This window comes from Nannospalax galili, unplaced genomic scaffold (assembly GCF_000622305.1).
Source record: "Nannospalax galili isolate Female #2095 unplaced genomic scaffold, S.galili_v1.0 scaffold884, whole genome shotgun sequence".
Lineage (NCBI taxonomy): Eukaryota > Metazoa > Chordata > Mammalia > Rodentia > Spalacidae > Nannospalax > Nannospalax galili.
Window position 1 is genome coordinate 389,467 of NW_008352264.1, and position 26,133 is coordinate 415,599.

The 26,133-nt window shown below is 38.8% G+C and overlaps 1 protein-coding gene across 2 annotated transcripts in view; it reads left to right on the forward strand.

The window, feature by feature from the left end:
• The window catches only part of Atf6 (activating transcription factor 6), a 235,063-nt gene that overhangs the window by 170,133 nt on the left and 38,797 nt on the right, over nt 1–26,133 (forward strand). For both annotated transcript variants that reach the window (XM_029554067.1, XM_029554066.1), the window contains exon 15: nt 5,356–5,440. In XM_029554067.1, coding sequence (XP_029409927.1) covers nt 5,356–5,440 — 85 coding nt within the window. The remainder of the gene's footprint in view (nt 1–5,355; nt 5,441–26,133) is intronic.

Sequence of the window (26,133 nt, forward strand, 5' to 3'; positions counted from 1 at the left end):
TCGTGATGTTTGCCCTTTCATCTCTGATTTTGTTGATTTGGAGGTGCTCTTTCTTTCTTTTGGTTAACTGGGCTAGTGGTCTGTCAGTCTTGTTTATCTTTTCAAAGAACCAGCTCTTGGATTCGTTGATTCTTTGTATTCTTTCCTTTGTTTTGATTTCATTAATTTCTGCCCTATTTTTGCTATTTCTTTTTGCCTGCTGGGTTTGGGTTTCGTTTGTTGTTGCTTTTCAAGTGTCTTGAGTTGCAATGTTAAGTCATGTATTTGTGTTCTTACCGATTTTTTGATGTAGACACTTAGAGCTATAAAGTTCCCTCTAAGGACAGCTTTCAGTGTGTCCCAGAGGTTTTGTTGTGTTGGCTGTCATTTTCATTTAGTTCCAGGAATACTTTTTTTCTTTCTTAATTTTTCTTTTCACCCATTCATCATTTAGGAGTATGTTGTTTAATCTCCATGTGTTCATGTGGTGATTAGGGCTTCTTCTGGTGTTGATTGTATGCTTTATTACATTGTGGTCTGATAGAATGCATGGAATTATTTCAGTCTTTTTGTATTTGTTGAGGTTTGTTTTATGCCCCAGTATATGGTTGATTTTGGAAAAGGTTCCATGGGGTGCGGAGTAGAAAGTATGTCCTTTGGTGCTTGGCTGGAATACTTCATAGATGTCTGTTAAGTCCATTTCATATATGGTATTGTTTAATCAAATGTCTCTCTGTTAACTTTCTGCCTTGTTGACCTATCTAATGGAGACAGTGGGGTATTGAAGTCCCCTACTATTAATGAGTTGGGATTAATCTGTGTCTTAAATTCCTGTAGTATTGTTTTTATGAAGTTGGGTGCACTGGCGTTTGGTGAATATATGTTCATGATTGTGATATCTTCTTGATTCATTGTTCCTTTGATCAGAATGAAGTGTCCCTCTTTGTCTTTTCAGATTAGTTTTAGTTTAAAGTCTGTTTTGTCAGATATTAGAATTGCTATGCCTGCATTTTTATTAGTGCCATTTACTTGGTATATTTTTTCCATCCTTTCACTTTGAGATAGTGTCTGTCATTGAAAGTGAGATGAGTTTCTTGTAGACCACAAAAAGATGGGGTTTGTTTCTTAATCCATTCATATAGTCTATGTCTTTTGACTGGGGAGTTCAGTCCATTAATGTTTAAAGTTATTAATGAAAGATGAGTATTGAATCCTGTCATTTTTTTTGTTTATATTCTTGCTATAGCTGTACTTTTACACTGTTATACCCTCCTTGGAGTTCTTTCTGCAACCCCTTGGGTATAGTCATTCCTTTCTTCAGCTCTTTGTATTGCTCCCAGAACTCTCTGAAGGGCTGGTTTTGTGGACAAGAATTCCTTCAGCCTATTTATGTCATGGAAGATTTTTCTTTCCCCTTCAGATATTCTCCTCTGAAATAGACATTTCAGCTGGGTATAGTAGTCTGGGTTGGGATCTGTGGTCATTTAAAACTGGGAGTACTTTGGTCCAGGCTCTTCTGGCTTTCATAGTTTGCACTGAAAAGTCAGCTGTAATCCTAATGAGTTTTCCTTTATGTGTGACTTGTTTCTCTTTTGCAGCTTTCAGTATTGTCTCTTTGTTTTGTATGTTTAGTGTTTTTACTATGATGTTTCCTGGAGAGTTTCTTTTCTGGTCCTGTCTGTTTGGTGTTCTGTATGCTTGTATTTGTATGGGCATGACTTTCTTTAACTTTGGGAAATTTTCTTCCACAATTCTGTTGAAGATTTGGTCCATGCCATTATCTTGGGATTCTTCTCTTTCCTGTAGGCCTATGATTTGTAAGTTTGGTCTTTTTATGGTGTCACACAATTCTTGCATATTCCATTCTCGTGATTTCTTAAATTTTTTCATAGTCTTTGCTTGAGTGGTCTAGTTCGTCCACTTTATCTTTCAGTCTTGATACTCTGTTTTCCATTTCATTCATCGTATTGGTGAGGCTTTCTCCTGTCACTTCTAATTGGCTTATTGAGTGTTTCACTTCTTTCTTCATTACAGCCTTATTATTCTTCAATATTTCTAACCCTTTTATGAATTCATTTAGCAGTTTATCCCTACCTTCTTTCAGTTCTTTGATTTCTTTTTCTGTGTTCTTTAAATTCACTGAATTCTTTTAACATGTTTATAATTTGTTCTTTTGAATTCCATGTCTTGTGTTATCTCTAGGGTATTCTCATTGTACTCCTCTACAGGACTGTTGGTACTTGGAGGGGATATATTATTTGGCTTTTTCATATTATAATAATTTTGACGTGAATTTCTTTTGTAGTTTCTGATTGTTGTTTGAGACTCAAGCCTTCAAGTTTAGGTCTGCTTCTTTTGTGAACTTTTTGTGAACGTTTTGGGTATGAAAGGCTGGTTCCTCTAAGCTTCCGGTTCTCTCTTTTGATTTTGTATTGGAGTGGCCAGATTGCTTTTGTCTTCAGGGGTTCCCACAGTGGCCCAAGTCATATGAGAATCAGATGCTCTGAGGCTTTCTCCTGAGGTCTGGATCCCTCCAGGATAGATTTTGGCCTCAGGAATTTGGGTTTGGACTGGCCTGGGAGCTGGGCCCAGGAAAGATGCTGATCTAGGGCAGCTGGTGGCTGTGCCACCCAGAGATGCAAAGAAAGATGGGGGCGGGAGGCGGTCCCAAGGGCCCCTGGGACTGTACTGGGTTGGTCTGGATGCAAAGGACCAGGAAGAGGAAAGGTCAGCCCTGGCATCCAGGAAGGAGGCTGCTGGCTTGTGCAGACCCAGGGAGGCAGGGGGAGGTGAGGGCGGGGCCAGGCCCAGAGCGCCCCTGGGGACCAGAGAAGGAACCGAGTTGGTCTGGATGTACAGGATCAGGAAGCAGTGGTGGTTTCCCAGGTATTTGGGGCACCAAGACAAGGAATGGGACAGGACCCAGGCTAGGACGAGACCAGCAGGGGAGATGGGAGGGTGAGTGAGGCTGGGGGAGTCAAGGCATGGAGGGCAGGATAGACTTACCCCAGAGAGAGAGAGAGGCCTGAGGATCAGAGAGAGCAGCTTGCAAGTTTTTGAGGGTTGTTTTCTCATTCAATTTAGAGCGCATGAAACAATATTTTAGTTCTAGGAATTGAGCTATTTATAATTTTCATAGCAAGAAGATGAGCAAAATGTGTTTCTTCGGAGTTATAATATGTTATCTTACTCAGAAATATGTGATCTTGTCTAACAATGCAGTTAAAAGAAACATGAAAAAGAAAAAAATACCTTTCCTTGCTACAGTGCTGGAATTCTAACAGTCCTCACTCTTCTTCCCTCACTTAAAATAATGTGTTCTTGTGGAAAGTTGCCTTGAGTTATGCAAAGCACAGGCAGTTGCTAGAAATGTTTCCCACACAGTTCTGTTCACAGACACCAATTCCGATTTGTTTTTCACAATATAGGTTTTTTTCTTTACCTTGCTGGTAATTGCATTTCTTAGTCACAGTGACTTTGAACTAAGTTGCATTGAATTTTTATCACTTTCATCCATATCCTACATTTCAAGAGTTCTTCCATAGAGCAAGGTTGCTGGGTGAATGATAGAACAGTAAAAATAGGAACAACAGTAACAAAAAATGTCAAATAGGTTCAGCTTGGGTTCTGTTCTGTCTTAGTTTAACATGTTCCTAAATAGAAATATTGCGTATCGTCCCCCTGCCATGAAAATTCTATGTTTTTGCTAGGAAAGAGTTGTTGAAAATAGTAGTTAATGTCTGTCATAAGTCATTTATAATCAGCTTTAGAATGTCTAGAGCTGTATCTACATTTTCCAAAATACTCATACGCCCCTGTTTCTGAAGTCAGACTCCACATAGTGCATTCTTTTAGTAATTGTGTGGTTGGGTACCAGGAACCCCAGATACTCTGATTTACTTACAGATCATCAGAAGTTGGCTATGGGGCTGGAGAAATGGACTCTGATTTACTTATAGATCATCAAAAGTTGGCTATGGGGTTGGAGAGATGGTTTGGAGCTTAAGAGTACTGGCTGCTCTTGTAGAAGACCCAGATTCAGTTCCCATGCCCATGTGATGGCTGACAGCTTTATGTAACTCTAGTTCCAGAGGATCTAACACCCTCTTCTGGTGTCCGTGAGCATTGGATGACATGGGTACATGCATATACGTGAGGCAAAACACTCATATGTATAAATAAAAATAAGTAAAACATAAAAATGTTGGCTATGCTATTTTAGAACTATATAATCTTACTAGGCAAACATAATTCTTTAAACTCTTCTACATGAACTATATGCTTTTTGTCAGAGTGCATGTGGACATGTGTGAGCAGGGGTGTGGCCAGAGGTGAGTCAGGTATTGCTCCTCGGAATCTATCCACCTTATTTCTTGACACAGAGTCTGTTACTTGGCCTAGAGCTCTCCAACTAGGCTAGACTGACTGGCCATCAAGCCCCAGGGATCCTTCTGCCCCCAGTGCTGGGATTACAAGCACAGGCTGCCAAACCTGGCTTTTTATATGTGGATTCCAGGGCTTAAACTCAAGTCTTCATGCTTTTACAGCAAGCACTTTACCAACTAAGCTCCAGTCCCAAATTGTACAGTTTTTAAGGGGAAGAGCTATACATTTATTTAGTGTGTTTCTGACACAACTATCTAATGTTGCAGCCACCTCAAAGGAAGAGAAAAGGCATATTTTACTTATTAATATTATTAATATATTATCAATATTATTAATAATTTGGGAGAATTTTGGAGGACAAAAAGTTTCTCTCCTTTAAAAAAAAGGTTTGAAAATGATTGTTTAGTGGGTAGCTACTCTGCTGTCTTATGATATTATCTAATCTAGTCCCCATGGTTTTATAGGATTAGAAACAGACCTGGAAAGAGTACTCAGTCTTGTCCAGCTTCTACAGCTACTTAGTGGCAGAACCAGAATCAAAACCCCTTGTCTTACATCAAGCATGGTGGCCCTCACCTCTAATCCCAGTACTCAGGAGGCAGAGGCAGGCCCATCTCTGTGAGATCAAGGCGAGCCTGGTCTATATAGTGAGTTCCAGGACAGCTGGGGCTGCTGTCAAAATAAAAATCCTTGTCTTGGGGCTGGAGAGATGGCTCGGCTCAGTCAGTTAAGAGCACTGACTGCTCTTGCAGAGGACCCTGGGTTCGGTTCCCAACACAAGGTGGCTAACAACCATCTGTAACTGCAGTTCCAGGGGATCCAACACCCTCTTCTGATCTCCATGGGTATTTCATGACATGGATGCATCTACCTACAATCAAACAATACACTCATACACATAAAATAAAACATCAAAAACATTCTAAATTTGGCATGTTCTAGGACTAAGCCAGTTGTTACATGTAACATATTGTTCTTTATTAATTTTAGGATCACCTACTGTTACCAGCTACCACCCATAACAAGACTACAAGACCAAAAATGTCGATTGTATTGCCAGCAATAAACATAAATGGTAAGTTGAAATTTTGATCTGTCAATATGAAATTTCATTGCTTAACCTAGATTTTCCAGATTAATGGAAGGACATTCAAAATGTTCACTTGAGCAAATATATGTACATTTTATGTTAGAAACATTTTCTCACTGCTTTTACAAAATGTAATTTTTTTTAAACTTGCTTCTTTTTTTATTTTTATTTTATGTGTATGCATATATTGCCTGCATGTAGGTCAGTGCACCCATGTCATGCAATGCCCGTGGAGGTCAGAAGAGGCTGTCGGATACCCTGGGACTGGAGTTATAGACAGTTGTTAGCTGCCATGTGGGTGCTGGGATTTGAACCCAGGTCTTCTGCAAGAACAACCAGTGCTCTTAACCACTGAGCTATCTCTCCAGCCCCCAAAATGTAATTTTTAATTCCATCTTTATTTCATAAAGTACCATATTTTTAAAAGATTCTTTAAAAATTTTGTATGTGTGTCTTTGGGAGTATGTTCACATACAGGTACCCTCAGAGGCCAGAAGAGGTCACTGGATCCTGTGGAGCTTGAGTTATAGGTGGTTATGAGCTGCCTCACTTTGGTGCTGGGAACCAAACTTGGGTCCCCTGCAAGAGCAGTATATGCTCTTAATCACTGAGCCATCTCTCCAACCCCTAAATTACTGTTTTTTTTTAAAGATTGAAGAGTGGCTCTCTTTTATTTGAAAAGTTGGAAAAGCTAGTATACTACACTGCGGACTTGCTCGTTAGAGTCTTCCTAGCCATACTTGCTGTATACTTCATATAAACTGTTTTCTGGTGGGGCCTTGTAAACTATGTTTTTGTGACTCAAAGCATTTCCTATTTTAGGTAAATGTTGATAAGATTCTAGACCAAGCCACTGAAGCCTATTTATGTGTAATCCATAGTATTGTTGAGCTTGATTTTAATAATATTACTATGCACTTGTTCTACCTACTAGTGCTAGGCATTAAAATAAAAATAATACTGATATATTCGGGGGGCATCCAGAGATGTATAGCAGATGCTTATTGTCTAGAGGAAAAATAAGTCAGGCACAGAAACCACTCTAATCCAGAAATTCCCGTAAGAAATATACAAAGCACTAAAGAAATTTGGTAAAAGAGAGATTATTTCCATCCAAGTTCTTCAGGGAGAGGGGAAACAATTTGCTCCTGGCTCCGTGTAATAAGTCAGCAAGCATAGTACGTTGCTGACCAGTTACTTTCTCTGACACATCATATTAGGCTTGTTGAAATAGGGGAGTTTATCTACCATAACAGCATAATATAACTTCTGATAAACTTCCTGTCTAGTGACAAAAACCTCACAGCATATGAGGAAGATGGAAATGAAGAACCCTTTGAACTAGTCTGCAGTTGCACCAGTCCACATCCTGATTCATAGTCATAATTAAACCCATCAAATACCACGATAAAGCAAAACACTGAGTTTAAGGTAGATCCTAGATAAAAATGCTAAAGTTGGGTGTTTTTATTATGTACCTAAGATCATAAAGAACTATAGAGTCTCATGAACTGTGTACAGACAGTTTAGTTGAAATGCTAAGGAGACACTGTGGTTATAAAGCAGAAATGATATTCTTATTAGAGCATAAAAAGTATGATACTTAGTCTTATGTACATATTTAGGCAGCAAGATGGCTCAGTGGGTGAAAGCATTTGCTATCAAACCAGATGACCTGAGTTTGATCCCCAGAACCCACATGGGTGGATACAGATAACAGAGCTCCCACAAGTTGTCTTTTAACCTCCATATACATGGGATAGCATGTGTGTACATGCTTACATACATGCACATGTGTGCACCCATAGCACATGAAACAAATGAGTAAAATGTGAAAAAGAAAGGTTCAGAACAAATTTAAAAGAAATAAAAGCTATGTCATTGCGAACTTCTCTTCCCATGAAGACATACCTCTTGGGGGCTGGAGAGATGGCTCAGCAGTTAAGAACACTGGCTATTCTTGCAGAGAACCAGGTTCAAATCCCAGCATCAACATGACAGCTAACAACTGTCCATAACTCCATTTCCAGGGGATCCGACAACCTCTTCTGTCCTCCACGGGCATTGCACGACATGGGTGCACTTACCTATATGCAGGCAATACACGCATACACATAAAATAAAAATAATAAATAAAATATTTAAAAAAAGACATACCCCCAAAGTTATATTATCATATTGCTACCTGATGAAGGATAACATATTTCAAAATGTATTGCATTATACTCCGAAGATTACATTTATGGAATCTCATTTATTTTTAGCCCATAGCTACCTAGATTTCTTTGTTTGAACTCTGTGTAATAGAGTTAACTTTGGTCAGCTCATTCTCAGAGAAGCTGTTTTCTAAATTTCACCAAGGCAGAATTGACTTCATTTTATTCTTCAGGGGTTGGATTCTTATGCAAGAGAATGCCTGGTTTTATTTTATAATAGTGAGCTGTCCATTTATATCAAGCCAAAAACAATAAGATTCTGTTTGACTCTGTTTATCTTGGCTAGGGAACTAATTTTTGGAGATGAATCTTTCATGGCTTTAGAGAGTACAATCATTAGAAGACCATTTCCTTTTCAATCTGTTCCAGATTTTTGCAAATAAGTTCTGATTTTTTTTCCTTTTTAAGATATTGTAAACAATTAGAAAAATTAAGATTAAGATTGATGGAGAACACACCATATATAAGCACTGTGCTACATTCTCAGCCACTTCTCTGAATAGTCCCTTCACCCTTTTGCTTGACTCCTCAAATTACACCTTGATTTTTTACTAGCTCACAAACCTCAGAGCCCAGAAGGAGGCAGGTATCCTTGTTAGCCATCACAACTTCCAAATTGCCTCTTTTCCCCTTCAGTCATCCCATATCTTTCAAATATGTAATATCAGACTTTCCTCCTTTGACCTTTTTGTCATTTCTGAACCTTTACCATGACTCTCCTGTACTAACTGCTTCTGTCTTCTCTGAATGACCTCAGTATGCAGATAGAGGACTCATTGAGTGCGCTAGCCTTTTTGATCCAGGTGTCTTTTATTTTGTGCCTACTTGGCCCCCCCCATCCACAAGGTTTTAATCTGTTCCATCCTTACCAATCGCACTTCATTTGAAACCTCTTTTCCAAACATCTCACTCTCTGACCAGCACTTAGTCTCTTACCTCAGTGTCCATACTCCAGCTACTTTTCTCCCTCCTAGATCTCCAATGCTTTGACCCTACCACCTGTTTGAATCTATCATATCCTTACTGAACATACATTCTTCCTGACCTAACCTAGATTCCATGGTTCCATACTATCACCATGCCCTGGCTCCTTTCTTTCTTCATAGGTCCCAATTGCCTAAGAAAACCCCCCTATTATCTGGTTAAAGCCAACTGTTTTTTATGCCTCCTGTTAGATACCTGAAATTAGCTAGAAAATATCATCCACCAAGTCAAATAGCTTCATTTCAAATCCATAACCGTTGCTTTCTTTTCTTTTCTCTTTTTTCTTTTTTTTTTTTTTTATCTTTTGAGATAAGGTATCCCTGTAGCCCCAACTGGCCTGGAACTTGCTACGTGGACCAGGCTGGTCTTGAATTCACAGAGATCCCTCCTGCCTCTGCCTCCTGAGTGCTGGGATTAAAGGTATGTGTCACCATGACCGGCATGACCATTAATTTCAAAGGGGCATTCAGCACTGCCAATCTTTGTAATAATTCACTTTTCTTCTCTCTCAAACAAGAATTTCTTCTCATTTTATTTCTCAAATCTCCTCTGTTTTCTTCCCCCAGCTCCTCAGCTGATAAACTCAAAAAGAGCTACTATATCTATCTATATCTATATCTATAGTCATACAAGAGCATTGATATTTTTCCCACTACTATTAGCCCAGCTGCATCTACACCCACAAACTCAGACTTTCCTCTTACTGCACTGACAGAAAAGTTTCTGTGGGTTCTAAATCTGCTTTACTTAATGTATATTATTGAAGAACTACGTTAGCTTTTTTCTACCTCAGTTTCCTCAGAATGTTAAAGAAAATGTACTTTCTGCCATTTCTGGATTCAGAAGTTGCATGTACCTTAGGAAAAAATGTGTTGTGATTGCTCTCTCTCAACTTGATGGAGCTTACAGAATTTTAGAGAGGGTGGTAAAGAACAGAGAGAAGAGACAAAAAGTCAGATTTTATTGAATAATTAGTTTCTATAGTACACTGGATGGCCATATTTGGGAAGAATAATTTTATTTTCCAGTTTGAGCAGAGTATATTACATTTCCAGGTCAAAGTTTGGTCTTAAATTATTAAATTATTTTTTTAAATCTTTTATTTATTTTTATTTTATGTGTATGCATGTATTGCCTGTGTGTAGGTAAGTGCACCCATGTCATGCAATGCCCATAGAAGACAGAAGAGGCTGTCAGATCCCATGGAACTGGAGTTATGGACAGTTGTTAGCTGCCCTGTGGGTACTAGGATTTGAACTCAGATCTTCTGCAAGAACAACCAGTGTTCTTAACCACTGAGCCATCTCTCCAGCCCCTTAAATTATTAAATTATTATGAATGATGATTATACTTTGTTATCTTGAACTGTGGAGAAAAGTATAAGAAACAGCAAGAGAGGAAGGTATGGACATAAAATTAATGTCATTTAGATATTATAAGCTACATGCTGATGAGATGACTCAGTCTGTAAAGGCACTTGCTACATGTTTGACAACCTGAGTTTGATCCTTGGGACCCATATGGTGGAAGGACAGAGCCAACTCCTGCAGGTTGTCCTCTGACCACACATGTGTCATAATGTACATGCACACATGCACACATGTACACACACAATAGGTAAATAAATGTAATCATTTTTTGATTTTTAAATTTTACATGTATGAATGTTTTGCTTGCATGTATAAACAGTTGTTGGCTGCTTTGTGGGTACTTGGCAGCAAATCCAAGTCTTCCTCAAAAGCAGCCAGTGCTCTTAACTGTTGAGCCATGTCTCCGGTACCCACCCCCTTTTTGAGATAGGGTCTCCCTGTAGGCTCAGCTAGCCTGGAACTCCCTGTGTAGACCAGGCTGGCCTCATCACACAGAGATTGCAACTGCCCCTGCCTCCCAAGTGCTAGGATTAAAGGAGTGTACCACCACACCCAACAGTAATAAATTTTTTTGCATAAAGAAATTAATGGTCACATCATTCTATGTTCTCTCCTAATTTCTTGTTCTTCATTTTGTATTTTCTTTATTATTTAAATTTATCCCTGTAGAGAGTTGACAGATTAGTGATGTTGCAAGAAAGACTTTTCTTTGCCTGAGAGAAGGTCTTCATATTGAAGACCAGTTGAAATAAAATATTATGTATATGTTTCAAAGGGTTTTAAAAACTGATTGCCCAGTTGGCAGAGAAGTGGATGGTAAATTTAAAGCTATTGTTATTTTTTTAAAAGAATGATTGTAGAAGTTCTGATTTTACTACTGTAAGTCAACATTTCCTGCTTTTAAATTATTTGCATTTATGTTATGGTAAGACTGTTTATTTCCTTTCTTTCATTCTTGATAACTAATTCGATAAGATAGAATGGGAAGTGGGTTTTTTAAATGGTAGCTACTTTATGTGTGTCTTTCATGGAGGAGTGAACTTGATACTATCAGGTACATTCCATACTTTGTCCAGTGCTTTCATTGATTTGTTTTTACTTTTCTCTTTTCCCTCTTTGCTACATGACTTTCAGCGCAGAATACAAGAATAAAAACTCTTACTCTAATTCTGTCACATCATTAAGGGCCCAAGTAGATCAACAAATGACTACCAGGCTAAAGTGTCATTACATTTAGTCTCAAAGTGGTTTCCGTGTTAATGGGAATCTAGAACTTACAAGCCACGGTATGTAGATGCCAGTGCCAGTGCATGAGACACATTTTTAGTTGAAGAGAGCACAACAGAAGGTTAGAAAGCAACCCAACCAGATACATATGTTGGTTTTAATAATAAGAGATTGTTGATACAACTGCTTTTGATGATTACAGTTTTGTGGAAGTGGCTATACCAAAGCAAATTATTTGGAAACTGTCTTGTTGTTTCTGCTCAAGCAAACTGGTTGCCCAAAGGCTGAGTTTTGCCTTTTACTCTTACAAATTTATTTTTCCTTAGAGGCTTGCAGGTTGTCTACTTTTTAATGTATTTGCAACCTTGCATTTCTATTGCTATTCTTTCCATTTCATAGTTTCATCCAGAAAGTTAAGTGACTGGAATTGTTAAAACAGCATATAACTTTAGCTGTCAGATTTTGGACTTCTGAGTAAAGCCAATGGACTGTTTGCACACTGAGAATTCCTAATGAAAAAGGAGAAAAATCACACTAATTACCTGAAAAAAATTCTTTTTGTCTCAAAGCTCCGGCATAGACTCATTACTTATGTATAACTGGCAAATAAGGTAATAAAACATTATTACTACAGTCAGAAATTCCTTTGTGAAGACCCAAGTTTATAGTTTGAGCCTTTGAACTGATACACATTTTCTACTGAGAAGACAGTCACCTAAGGGAGTCAGATTGTAACTCAAGACTGTCTTGACTGACTTGAGTACAGTTGGCTCAATTCCACAGAACTTTTTGTAGTTCATTCCCCACCCCCTTCAGTGATGCTAAAATACCATCTAACCCTAGGCTAGTAGCCATGAGTTCTATATCAGAAACAGTATGTTAATTTTTAAAAGCGAGATCAGTCAGGTACCAGGTAGTATAAATCCTCAAAGCCTATGGTGTGGAATAAAAAATGGAAGAATATTATAATAGACAATAGAATTTTAAAGACTAACATTAGTTGGTTCCCTGGGAGGTAAAACAAGCTGGTATATAAAGGAATCTTATCATTTGAGTATAAGGATAAGGAAAATATAAGGAACTTTTATGTGCGGATTGTACCCAGCTGCAACTGACAAAACCCTAAATAAGTTTGAACTTAAATTGGTTTTTTTTTTTAAATAATCTAGAATTCTCCAGCAAAGCCTACAGTGAACCAGTCTAGTTGCTAATGTTGATTCAATAAGTAAAGGATGCTGAGGCTAGAACTTCAGATTCTAGAATTTTGGCCCTTCACAGATGATCAAGCCATCAAATCTGTATTCTAGGCAGGAAAAAGAAAGAAAGCAAAGTGTCTCTGGAAAACAAACATTTTCCAGAAACTTCTAACAAATTTTTTGCCTGTGTCTCATTTTGCATTAACTGTGTCAAATATTTAGACCTAGCTTCAAGTTAAGCTCAGGAATGTAGTACTTTAATGAGGCACACTGCAATATGAAGAAAGAAATGGCCAGTGCCTTTACTTGAAAAAAAAATTAGGTAGTCAAGTCAGCAGCTACTGTGTGCTATAGCATACCATCCTGTGCTGAGTTGGGACTGAGCAGGTGCCTGGGAGGAGTCACTGTAAAGAAAGGACTCATGTTGAAAAGAGAAGAGAAATAAATGTTTGACATAAGGGATGCATCCACATAATTTAGGCCATTAATGAATGAAGGAAGTGATTTTTAAGTGACCAAATATAAAAATAACACGTTATAGTAGCAGGCATGCCTAGCATGTGAAAGGCCCTGGGTTCTCTAGCACTGCAAAGATAAGTAAGAGTCTATGAATTCATCTGAGGAGTACAAATAGACAAAAATAAAGAGGAAAAAATAAGCTGGGAGGAAGGGCAAGGCAAAATGAATTTGCAGAGATTTGCTTGGAGACACTGTAGCAATCTTGGGATGAGGTGGTTAAAGACCTGGAATGAAAAAGGGAAAAATTTAAAAAGTAATTCCAAAGGAAAAATCTGTAAGACTTGGCAGCTGGTGATTTATCAGGAAAGCACACAACTCAGACCCATGTAAACCATTTGATCAATGTTCCATTATCCTAACTTTATTGTTTAAGAGTGATACTAGGGCCAACAAGATGGCTCAGTGGATAAAGGTGCTTGCTGCCAAGCCTAACAACTTGAGTTTGATCCCCAGGATCCACATGGTGAAAGGGAGAACTGACTCCCACAAGTTGTTATCTGACCTCCTTATGTATGCCATGGTGTGCACTCACTTGCATACACACACACACACACACACACACACACACACACACACACAAATAAAATAGTAAAACCTTTAAAAAAAAAGGAGTGCTAAAGTGGAATTCTCAGGCATATAAACTGAGTTAGGTCCATTGTTTTCTCTGTTCAGCAAGCTGTCTTTTAAGATTCAGTCATGTTGTCAGGTATATACAGTTTTAATTTTTTGTTAGTGTATTTTATATGAATGTACCATGGTTGTTTTTCCATTCACTGATGAATATTTTCACTGTTTCCATTGTGTTTGTTTTCTCTTTTTCATATTGATTGATTGATTGCTGTGCTGGAGAATTGAACCCAAGACCTTGAGTATACCAGCAAGTACACTAGCCTGAACTATATCCCCAGCCTTTTCCTTTTTTTTTTTTTTTTTCTGAGATAGGATCTTGCTATATAACCCATTGGCCCAGCTTGGTTATAGCATCTTGCTGTTATAAACAAAGATATTATGAACATTTGTATGCAAAACAAAAAGCTAAGATAAGGTTGATAGCCAAACATAGTGGTACATGCCTGTAATCCCAGCACTTGAGAGACAGAGGCAAGGTCAAGGCCATACTTGCCTACCTAGTGAATTGGAGAGGCCAGCTGGAGCAGGGGGAAGATGGTGAGAACTGAGAAGTTTGAGGTAGGGAAGAAGTCACTCTAGTTCCCTGAGCATGTGTAGCATCTGTGTTCCAGAATGCCTGCCTTCTGCCATCTGTGGGGCCTTGTTCCTACCCATCCTTGAAGATGCAACTGAAATCCTACCACCTCTAAACAATTTTTCTTCATTTCCTTGGACCACCACAATTTTCTAGACCCTATGATAACCGTTCCTCCCGCTATAAACAGCTATCAATACCTGTCATTTCCAGCATTATCTTACACTGCTCAAAGATAACCATCTTGAATGTGTTGTATTGCTCATATTTATTAGTCTCCTCCTCCCCTTCTCTATCCTGAAGAATACTATATTGCTTACTTTTCAATGTGTGCTTATATTTCAGTTGAAAAATTTTCCATTTGTGATTTATACAAAGTAGCTGTTTTGTAGCTGTGCCCTCCTTCATTCCCTCTGGATTGCCTTATTTCTCTTTAACTTCTTACATCATCAGTGTATCTACTCTCAACTCTTATCACACCACTAGACTTTGCCCAATTACCACAGCCTCTTCAGAATCCTCTTGTACAAAGTCAACCTGGAAATATGTTAGTGTTCTTAAATGGATAAAACAAGGCTAATGATAGAGCTGCCTTTATGTACTTGACAGTTTTGTTGAGAATGATTATGATTTTGATGATTTATTGGCAGTTGCACTGGAGAAATGCTTTTCATAGATAGTTTGTCTTATTTTTATTTAATATTCTAGTTAATTATTTAATCTATAGGAACTTTCACAAGACTCTCTATTTTTTACTCTATCAAAGTAACTCTGTTGTCAGACATGTTTCTATATGTATGGTAGGATGCTTGCTATGGTTATTGTGATTGTAATGGGTCATACGCAGAATGCTAGGGTTAGAGGGAGGAAGTTTTTTCATAGTAAGTGTATTAGTTGGTCATATTGGAATTGTGGGTATGATGCTCGGATTCATAGAAATGTGGTTGTTAGGATTAGTGTTTTGAGTATGAAGTTAAGTGTAAATCAGAGGTTTAGTTTAGAACAGCTTGTATTGCATTTTGTAGGATATGTGTACTTCTTTAACCCAAAGGAACTAGTTGCTGAGCCTGTTGTACCTAACTGACCTTCACAGTCTCTGTCACTTTTAGCAAGATCAGTTTCACTCTTCCTCCCTTGTGGCAAAAATCTATTTCTTCTCAGATGATTTAGCTTTCAATAGATAAAAACTAGAGATCAGCATCTACTTAAGCCAACAATTGATTTGAGCCTCCTACTAGCTCTCAAAAATCCGAATTCTTTATTTACACATATTGGAGTGGACCTATCTTTGTTCTGGAAAATTAAGAATCTTGAACTTTGTCAGAGTTTGAGTTTGAACTATGTCACATGATCTCAGATCTGTGTTCTTGAACAGTTTAAGCATAGGCTCAGCTCTTCTGCGTACTCCCTTTTGCAATGCCAACTGGAAACACTAGGGTCATAACTTTCTGTGGAGGGTCGTATAGGTCTTGCAGCACTTGCATGGTAAGTTTTTTGTGATTTAAGACTTTTAGAAACTGAGGATGATGTGACAAGCCAGAATCATTTCACAGGTACTCCTGTCAAATATAGTATAACTTTTGTCCACATTAGGAAATATCTTTTCACTTTGACCTTTTGCAACAAAGGTCACAAAGGCCTCAAAACTACAGATTTTTTGGAGCTCTTATAAAAAGTATTAGCTGAACATATAGCTACAGATTAAGTAGATTTTCATGTATGAGTGTGAGCTTTGGAGCAGTATCTACATCAGGCAAGAGCTGCCTTTGGACTCGATCAAATATCCACAAATATTTTTTCCTTTATATTTATTGTGAATTTCACATAAACAAACACATGCCTTAAATATCAGATTTAGACTAAATAATGAAACCAATGTGAACTGTAAAATGGTTTTTGCTAAAGAAGGAATTGTTAGGGAGGTCATGGAGGCAGTCTCTTTGAAGACTTCTAATACCTATCTCGTTCTTTTCACTCTACTACATAGGACAGAACCTTACGAGAAATGTGATTGCCTTGACATTATGGCAGTACAGATTAGAACAAGAAAGATTAATGTTCATATATTCAAACCATAAAATATCAGGATTGAAAGGACTTTAGTGCAAAGTCATCCATGCTAATTCTCTTTCAGGGTTTCGATCCCTTCTGAAAAATTTTGCTTAGTGGCCAACCAGTTGAGATTAATCACTTCCAGGGATAGTGTCTGCTTTAAATAGCTCTGGCAATTGTAAATTGTTCCTCTTCTGTCTCTTCCTTAATCCACTGTATTACAGATGAATATAGTCTTTCTTCCATGTGATAAACATTCAGTTATTTGCACATTGCATAGTTTCTAAATCTTCACATTCTAAGACCCAGTTTTCCGAAGTCATGTCCTTCTGTCTTTTTTTCTTTTTTTTTTTTTTGTTAGTCGGTTTGTCTTAGTATTTTTTTTTTTAAAATCAGGGTCTTCCTATATAGGCTGGCTTGGAACTCACTATGTAACCCAAACTGGCATCAAACTCAAGATCCTCCTGCCTCAGCATCCCAGGGGCTGAGGTTACAAGTGTGTGCTGCCAGACTGGGCTCAGAAACCACTTTTCTTGTGACCTGGTTTCATAATACCTCTGTTCTCGTCATTTCTTTCAGAATGGACTAATTTTTGTCACATTTCTTGGGAGAACTGATGAAAGATGAGCATTACAGAATATTTTCACCTTCTACATACTATTGGTGAAACCAGAGAGATTTGCCGTTTAATTATGTGTTGTGTTTTCTGTCACATACAGTCTATAACATTTTTATCTGTATTGCTGCTAAGCCATTTCCTCCTCTTTCTTCTCCTCCTTCTCTTCCTCTTCCTCCTCCTCTTCTTTCACTCCTCTTTTTTACTAATGCTGCTGTTGACGATGATGACTTGGGGGCTGAAATTAAGACTGGCATTTTTTATACTGATTCATTTTTCTGATAAGTTCCATACTAAACAACTATTCATAGGAAGGTGCTCTGGGTCTATAGAATAAGTTAAACCTTCTCCCCAACTTGATGTGCCCAGAATACTGAACTCTTTTATTTTTCTGACATGTATCTCACTTGTAATCAGTAATTTATTTGTCTGACTTCTCTGCTAAATTATATGATCCTTAAAGTTAGGAACTTTATTTGGCCAGCAAGATGGCTCGACAGACAAAGGCACTTGCCACCAAGCCTGACAACCTGAATTTGATCCCAGAAACTCACATGGTGGAAGGAGAGAACCAGCTCCCACAAGTTGTCCTCTGACCACAGGTGCATGCTGTGACACACACACACACACACACACACACACACAGAGTCATGCATGCACTAAATTAATGTAAAAAAGTTTATAAAGAACATTATTTATTTTTCTTTGTTATTCCTAGTGCCATAAAAATATAAGTGCCCAGTGCATACTGGGTGCTAAAAGCATTTATTGGGGTGAATTTTGTGTTACTTTTCTTGTTACTGTCACCAAACTCTTGACAGACACGGCTTAAGGGAAGAGAGGTTTACCTTGATTCACAGTTCAGCGTGTACAGTCCATCATGTTGAAGAAGGCATGGTAGTGTGTGGGGGTGGTGGGAGCTTGCAGCTGCTGCTGCTTTTCATCCCGCTAGGCACATCTCTTAAAGGCTCTACGTTCTCCTGAGACAGCACCCCCAGCTGGAAACAAATGTTCCCTTTGTGGAAGATATTCACATCTAAGACATAACAAAAGCAAATATCATCTGTGTATGCCAGGCACTGCCCTTTGTTTCCAATATATATATATATATATTAGTTAAATATATACACAGTGATCCTTGCACTGAATCTTGAATACTGGCCACGTAGATGTGGCTTTCTAGACATAAGAACAATATAAATTGGAATATCAGAGAAAGCCACAGACTTTAGCCCATTTGTGAAATTAAAGTAGACTTAATGTACATAGGCATTGAAGTGTAAATGAAGCTTTATAGGCAAGCAGAAACCAGTTCATGGAAGCCTTGCATGCATTAATATGGGATTTGATTTATCCTATAAATATAGGGAAATACTAAAAGATTTTGAATAGGGAAGAGGTACAAATGTCGTGTTTCAAAATATTTCCCCAAGGGGCTGGAGAGATGGCTCAGTGGTTAAGAACACTGACTGTTCTTGCAGAAGACCCGGGTTCGAATCCCAGTCCCCACGTGGCAGCTAACAACTGTCCGAAATGCCAGTTCCAGGGGATCCAACAGCCTCTTTCTCCGGGTGCACTTACTTACATGCAGTCATAACACTCATACACATAAAATGAAAATAATAAATAAAATATTTTTAAAAAAGATTTCCCCAAGACACTCCAGGCTGCACAAGGTACTGTAAATACAGAGGACTGGGTTTGATTCTCAGCACCCACATGATGGCCAACAACCATCCATAACTATAGTTCCAGGGACATATGACACCCTCCTCTGATCTCTGCCCCCACAGGCATTACATAACATGGACGCACTTATACACATGCAGACAATACATTCATACAATAAAATTAAAAATAAGTATGACATATATACATACATATATAAACACATACAACACACGTGTGTGTGTGTGTCTGTTTCCTAAACCTAGCAGTTTAAAAGAAGAAACATTATCTCACACAGTTTCTGAGGGTCAGGAAGCTTCACTGGGTAGTTCTGGCCCACATGTCTTTTGAAGTTGCCGTTCGGAGGTTGCCTGGGGTAAAGACCTGCGGTATCTAAATAATGTCGTAGAGGTCAGAAGAGGGCTTCGGATTCCCCTGGAACTGGAGTTAAGGACAGTTCATAGCCACCATGTGGGTGCTGAGAATTAAACCTGGGTCCTCTGCAAGAGCAGTCAGTACTCTTAACCACCAAGCCATCTCTCCAACCCAGAAGCCACAGCCTTTTAACTTAATCTACAGAGTCACACACCATCATTTTTCTCCTGTGTGCTTTTGGTTACCTAGACCAACTGTGGAACATTGTAAGAGGGACTATACACAATGAATACAAGAGGTAGGGATCATTTGAGGACTTCTTAGAGATGGCCTACCATGCTAGCTTGTTAAGTCTAAAGTATTTTGATGGTTTGTGGAGATCAAAAGGCAGAATAATTCACCTAGAAACTATTCTTTTCATTATTCCTTCCAGCTTCATCTTACGTAGAACAGACAAGTAAATCATTTGCTTGCCTGAAAGCTAAAATAGTTATGTTCCTCTGTAAATAGGAAGTAATCATTCCTTTGTAGTTATTGCTTAGTTTTATACCATATGCTAATTTGGTTCCATGTTTGTTTTCATAGTGTAATGCAATTGCAGTTCAGTTTTACAAATATTTAGTGCATAGCACTACGCCAGGTAATTTACAGCTTTCAAAAGAAAGCTAAAATATCCATGTCTTCAGAGTTAATCACTTTACTGGGAAGTAGGACACACATAGATCATAAAGAATCTTATGACTGGGAGAAAACTTAGAGACAATTCAGCACAAGCAGCTTCTTGATACAGGTAAGAGAAACAGGTTGAGGGAAGTGAATGGCTGATCTGCTAAGCTGAGGCTAGAACATATATTCCAAATCCCCAGACACAGCGCTTTAGTCAGGTATCAAAGTTAATCTGTTCACACATTCGACATCAAAAACCATTTTTGCATTTGATGGCAGAATGACTTCATGTTTGACATGGGGAAAAGTAAGATATAGATTATTAAAAGACATTTCTGTCCTGTGTTGAAAGAGCAGTTCATTGTGTTGTTGATTACTGTGTGACTTTGGGCTAATTTAACACATGAGTAAATACAGGAGAAAATTAGCAGTGCCACATCCCTGATGGTTTTTTAAAGCAGGAGCACTCTAGTTGACAGTGAGATTTTTGCATAGATTTCTTATTTTACATTGAAAATATCCAGGGTTCCAAAGGGTAAGGATGCTGGAGTATTTCATGAGTAAAGTCTGAACTGCACCATTGAAACGGTGACAGGTAAAAATAGCTCAGCAATCGTTCATGAGACTTTGGACATTTGAAATGCTTTTTTAATAGAATGCTTTTTGAGCATTCACTATCTTACTTCATAGTTTGGGGTTTGTGTATTAAATTCATTTCTGGGTTCTTTGGCATATAATCTACATTTAGTTCTCACAAAGACTCTACGAGATATGTATGAACCTATCTAACTACTAAGGCAACTGAAAAAAATTAAAAGAATTATAATTGAATATTCTCACTGGTCCTTTGCAGCCATTTCCCCATAGATCAAGCACTAGTTTTTATTAATGTCTTCAGCCTTTCCCTTAAGCACAGTATGTGACTAAGTAAAGACAATAGAACTAAATGCCAATTTTCTGCTATAGCTTCAGAGCAACAGTACTAAGTTCATGATCTGGTCATCCATGGTGGACAACAGAGAGATGACATATTTCTATTCACAGTAAGATAGACTTGCTCACAAACTAGCTCTCTGCAGGTTCCATGATAAGCCATAAATCTGTTTTTAACCACTGTATCAAAATATGAAAATGCATATGAGGGCTGTAAAGTACAGCTTTCTTGAGATTTTAGGTTTATATAATTAAAGAACTTCGTATAAATTCGTCCCATCTAAATTTAGCAGATATCCGTTTCAAAGTTTGCTTACTTTTTCTTGGCATTTAAACATACAAGAACCCTTTTTAAGAAGCATTTTCTAGTAAGTAAATATCAGTCACTTCCATAAACTATCCTGTCCCAGGCCAACAACCTAGTTCTACTTTCAAATAAAACATGACATTTAATAGTGGAGAGAAACACTCTGTCTCCACACTAGTTTTGTCTACATGTCTTTGTGTGTGACCATGGATTTTTCCAGGAAAACTGGCTCACACTGAGACTGTGATAGCTAGTGGGAACCATTAAAAGAATTAGGCTATGAACATGAAAAGGCTCTTGCCTACCATTCCAACGATGGTTAATGTGCTGCACAGCTTCAGTGTCAACTTGATACACCTGGGAAGAGGGACCCTCAGTTGGGGAATTTCCTCTATCGGATTGGCCCGTGACCATGTCTGTGAGGCATTTTCTTGATTGTTGAGCGATATGAGAGGACTCAGCCCACTGTGGATGGTACCGCTCCTGGGCAGGTGGTCCTGGGTTGTATAAGAAAGCAGGCTGGGCACAGGCCAGGGGAGCAAGCCACTAAGCAGTGTTCCTCCATGTCTGTGCTTTAGCTTCTGCCTCCAGGTTCCTGTCTTACTGAAGTTCCTGCCTTGGTTTTCCTCGGTGATGGACTGTCACTTGGAACAGAAAGATGAAATAAACCCTTTCTTCTCCAGCTTGCTTTTGGCCAGTGTTTTATAACAGCAATGGAAACCAAACCAGAACAGTTCATTTTGCTGCTTTGGGGCTTCTAATAGTTGAGCTAGTTTGTCATTGTTACCTTATCTACTTAACTCCAGGGAGCCCCATTCTGCATATAATCAATCAGGAAGTACCTTTGCACAGCCAATTTGGCTCCACATTAAGTTCTAGTCATTGTGTTATGAGCTGAGAAATAACAAGATGAACACTACATATAGTTTCTGCTCTAGATAAACTCACCTATAGCATTTTTATTTTGCTCTATTTGAAGACAAGGGAATAATTATTCTTGTATTCAGATGGCTGCAGCTGTAGTCTTATAGCTAACATAATCTGATAGTTTCAATTAACAGAAACTAACTATGGACAACTTAAGTAGAATTTTTAGGAAGCCCAGAATCTGACTTAGAGATCCCTTAAAAACAGAGTCCCTGGGCTGGAGAGATGGCTCAGTGGTTAAGAACACTGACTGTTCTTGCAGAAGACCTGGGTTTGAATCCCAGCACCCATGTGGCAGCTAACAACTGTCCATAACTCCAGTTCCAGGGGATCCGACAGCCTCTTCTGTCCTCCGCGGGCATTGCATGACATGCGTGCACTTACCTACATGCAGGTAATACATGCGTATACATAAAATAAAAATAATAAATAATTTTTTAAAAGCCCCAAATTACACTACAGAGTTGATCATAAGTCATAGGTCATAGTTTAACCATTGATAGCACTGATTCTGAATTCTTCTTCTAGAACTAAAGCTACATACAACTGGCTCTTAAAACTAGATGCCACTGCTTCTAGGGCTCCCACTGTCTTCAGAGAGTCTTCATTGCCTTGGAGCTATGCATCTAGAGTTTGTGCATATGATTCTTCATCTACATTCTTAATCATAAGGAAGTGCCAGGAGGTAGGGACACAGGCCTATGTACCAGCACTCAGGAGGCTGAGACAGGAAGATTTTGAGCTCAGAACCAGCCTGGGCTATATAGTGTGACTGGAAGAAAGGGGACAGGAAGGAACAAACCGAAATATAAGGAAGTCTGGGAAATAAGTATCTGATACAGTACACTGGTATAGTGGGACCCAAGCTCTGCTTTACAAGGTAGGAGATTCTCTGAACCTAGTAAGGAAGTTAGATTGCTAAATGGCCCAAAACTTCTGTCAGCAGCATTTTGAATAATCCAAGGTTAAACAGGAAGAAATAATAACAAAAGAGAGAAATACAGTGAGTTTGGCCCAATATTTCTAAAAGAACAAAATCTGTTTTCCTGGTTGTTTCATGAAACAGTGAGAAACTGGGTGACAGCTTATATTACCAGAGGTTAATAAAGTCTACAGAGCACAGCCTCTACTTGATGCCCATTTGCTCTATGCAGGTGTAAAAACTATCATCTCTGTCTGAATGGGCTAGTCGTTATAATGTCCAGAGAAATTAACCACAGTCAGAGTCAAAGCCTTTATTTCTCACCCTGTTCAACCCTTAACTAGGTACATGAACTGTAAGCAAGTTGTTCAGTGCCTTTATCTATAAAGTTAGTGCCTTTATCTATAAAAGAGCAAGCTGAAGTAAGTGGTTTCTGTTGTTGTTTTCCTTTGTGCTTTGTTGATACAGGGTGTTGCTGTGTAGCCCAGGCCGACCTCAAGCTTACGATCCTCCTGCCTCAGCCTTCAAAGTGCTGGAATAAAGTAAGTCATCTTTAAAGTCCTCTGTTGGCCTTCAGATACTGTAACTTGTATATGATAGGCTATGGAAATTACAGTTTTTTACTTAAATTGGATTTGTGTTTTAAAAGGCACATAAATCGAACTGAGGACATACTCATCAGTAAAGTGCTTGTCACACAAGGATAAGGACCCAAGTTCAATGCCCAGACCCCATATAAAAAAGCTGGGTGTGGTGGCACTCACTTGTATTCCAAATACTGAGGGGGCAGAGGCAGGCAGATCCCTGGGGTTTGCAGACTAGCTAGAGTAGTTTGTTTGGTAAGCTCCAGGCCAATGAGAGAATGTGTCTCAAAAAATGAGGCCAGCACCTGAGGAATGACACCTGTGGTTGTCCTCTGACCTCCACATGAATATCTCTGCACATTTGTCCTCTTGCCCACACATGTGCATCCATACACACACACACACACACACACACACACACACACACACACACGGCACGTAAATCATGAGTTTATTTTTTGATGACAAGTTTCCATGAAGTAAAAGAATTCTCTACTTCCTGTTTAGCTTTTTGTTTGTTTGTTTGGTTGGTTGGTGTTCTGTTTTGTTTCTATAATTATACTTTCCCATCCTGCATGGTTTAGGCATTCAAGTTGCAGCAGGGGAAATACTCTTTGAATTTCTCATCATCGTTTTTGGCTTCTTTTTTTGTGAAAGCCATTTTCAATTCCTGGTTTCAGTAATGTATTTCTCAAGTTTTAAGCCACAACATACCCTGCTTAACATTTGAGCAGGCCTTTGTGATAAGGAATCATAATGCTTCCTTCAAAGATAGTTTTGTTGTTTCTATGTTAAATACAAGATCCTTCATGTTTATAATAAGAAGAGTAATTTTGGAAACATTCTGGGTTCATTGGTCAGCTATTTTCCCCATTTGATCAATTAATTCTGTGGTGGACTGGTTATAGACTGCTGTTCACATTCACTGGATATGTTATTTAATTATGTAGAATGCAGAAATCATAATATTCTTTGGCAGAACATTGACTTGAGCTGCATAATGATGTCATGCAAAGAAGTGATGATTTTGTCAACTGAGATTATAAGTAGGTCTGTCCATAGCTTTAAAAAGTATCTTTTTTTAAGAGATCTTTTTTAAAATTTTTATTTATTATTTTTATTTTATGTATATGTGTGTATTGCCTGCAGATAGGTAAGTACACCCGTGTCGTGCAATGCCCGCAGAGGTCAGAAGAGGCTGTCGGATCCCTTGGAACTGGAGTTAGGGACAGTTGTTAACTGCCACGTGGGTGCTGGGATTCGAACCTACGTCTTCTGCAAGAACAACCAGTGTTCTTAACTGCTGAGCCATCTATCCAGCCCTTAAAAAGTATCTTAATCCTAATTTAAATCTTAATTACTACATATTAGTCCATCTTATTCAGAGATAGCATTAAAATTATATACCATTAGAAAGAAAACTTCATGTGCAACTTAATTTTTTTTCTCCTTGGCAAGATTGCCATTTCATTTCAGTGATAGAAAACTTTAGCCAATGTAAAGATTTGGAGGAGGACTAGGGACTGTATGTAGGGCCTCACACATGCTAGGCAAGTGCTCTGCCACTGGGCTATAGCTCAAGCAGTAAAGAGTATTTTAAATAAGACAAGGACAACATGAAAACATTTTTTTTCTTCCTCTTAAAGCATATAGTACGTTTCAGTCCTGTGCTGCATAGCTTTAGTATCAACTTGACACACCTGGGTTGAAGGAGCCTTAATTGGGGAATTTCCTCCATTGAACTGGCCTATGGCCATGTCTGTGGAGCATCTTCTTGATTGTTGTATAATGTGGGAGGGCCCAGCCCACTGTGTGTGGTGCCACCCCAGGGTAGGTGGGCCTGTGTTGCATAAGAAAGCAGGCTGACCAGGGTCCAGGAGAGCAAGTCAGTAAGCAGTGATCCTCCATGGCCTGTGTTCCAGCTCTGGCCTCCAGGTTCTTGCCCTGAGTTCCTACCTTGGGCTCCCTGATGAACTGTGACCTGGGAGATGTAAGACAAATAAACCCTTTCCTCCCCTTGTTGGTAGTAGTCAGAGTGTTTTATCACAGCAATGGAGAAACAAGCTAGAACAGAAATTGGTACCAGAAAGTCGGGCACTGCTGTGACAGACCTGACATTAGAGGATTGGTAAAGCGTTTGGAACTTTTGGCTGGAAAAGCCATTGTGTGCTTAGAGTTTGTTGCTACAGAGCTTGGAACAGTTATGTTGAAAGAGTTGTGAACAATAGAGGCCTGGCTTGTGAAGCTTCAAGGGGAAGCAGAGACTATCCGTGCTGTTTATGTGTTATTTGAATTGAGAATCTGTGGGTTCTAGTTGGCTAGGGCTGAAGAATCAGCTGTGATTAAGAAGAGACTAGAACCTGAAGTAAAACATTTGCTTTACTGGGACAATTGATGCTGGTTAGCTGGGGCTGAAAAATCAGCTGTAAGTAACAAGAGACCAGTATCACTGTGATGAAGTCTTCTGGGAGGTATTTCCTCAGGGTCAGCACACAGAGGGGACCTGAGCCTCTATCTTAAGCTGGAAGCAGGACTTGGTAGTGTATAAGAGTCTCCTGCATGGCTCTGGTGTTGAAAGCATGAAGGGGTCACAGAGAACAGCTGAAGCTTGGCACTTGGCACTGTGAGGAAAGGCCATAGGTGAAAGCGCAGCTTCAGTTGCAGTGAAGACCCCAGGATTAAAGGGGTCATGGAGAGAATCTGAGGCTTTGTACCTTAAGATGTAAGAAGAGGCCAGTGGTGAAGGTGTAGCCTTTCAGTGGAGACCCTAGCTTTTTGTTTTTATTTTATTTTATTTTATTTTTAACTTTTACAAAAACTTTATTAAGAATTTCATACATGTATATAAGGTGTTTAATCAAATCTATGCCCACTCCGTCCCCTCGAACTTCCGCCCCCCCCCCCCAGAGGGA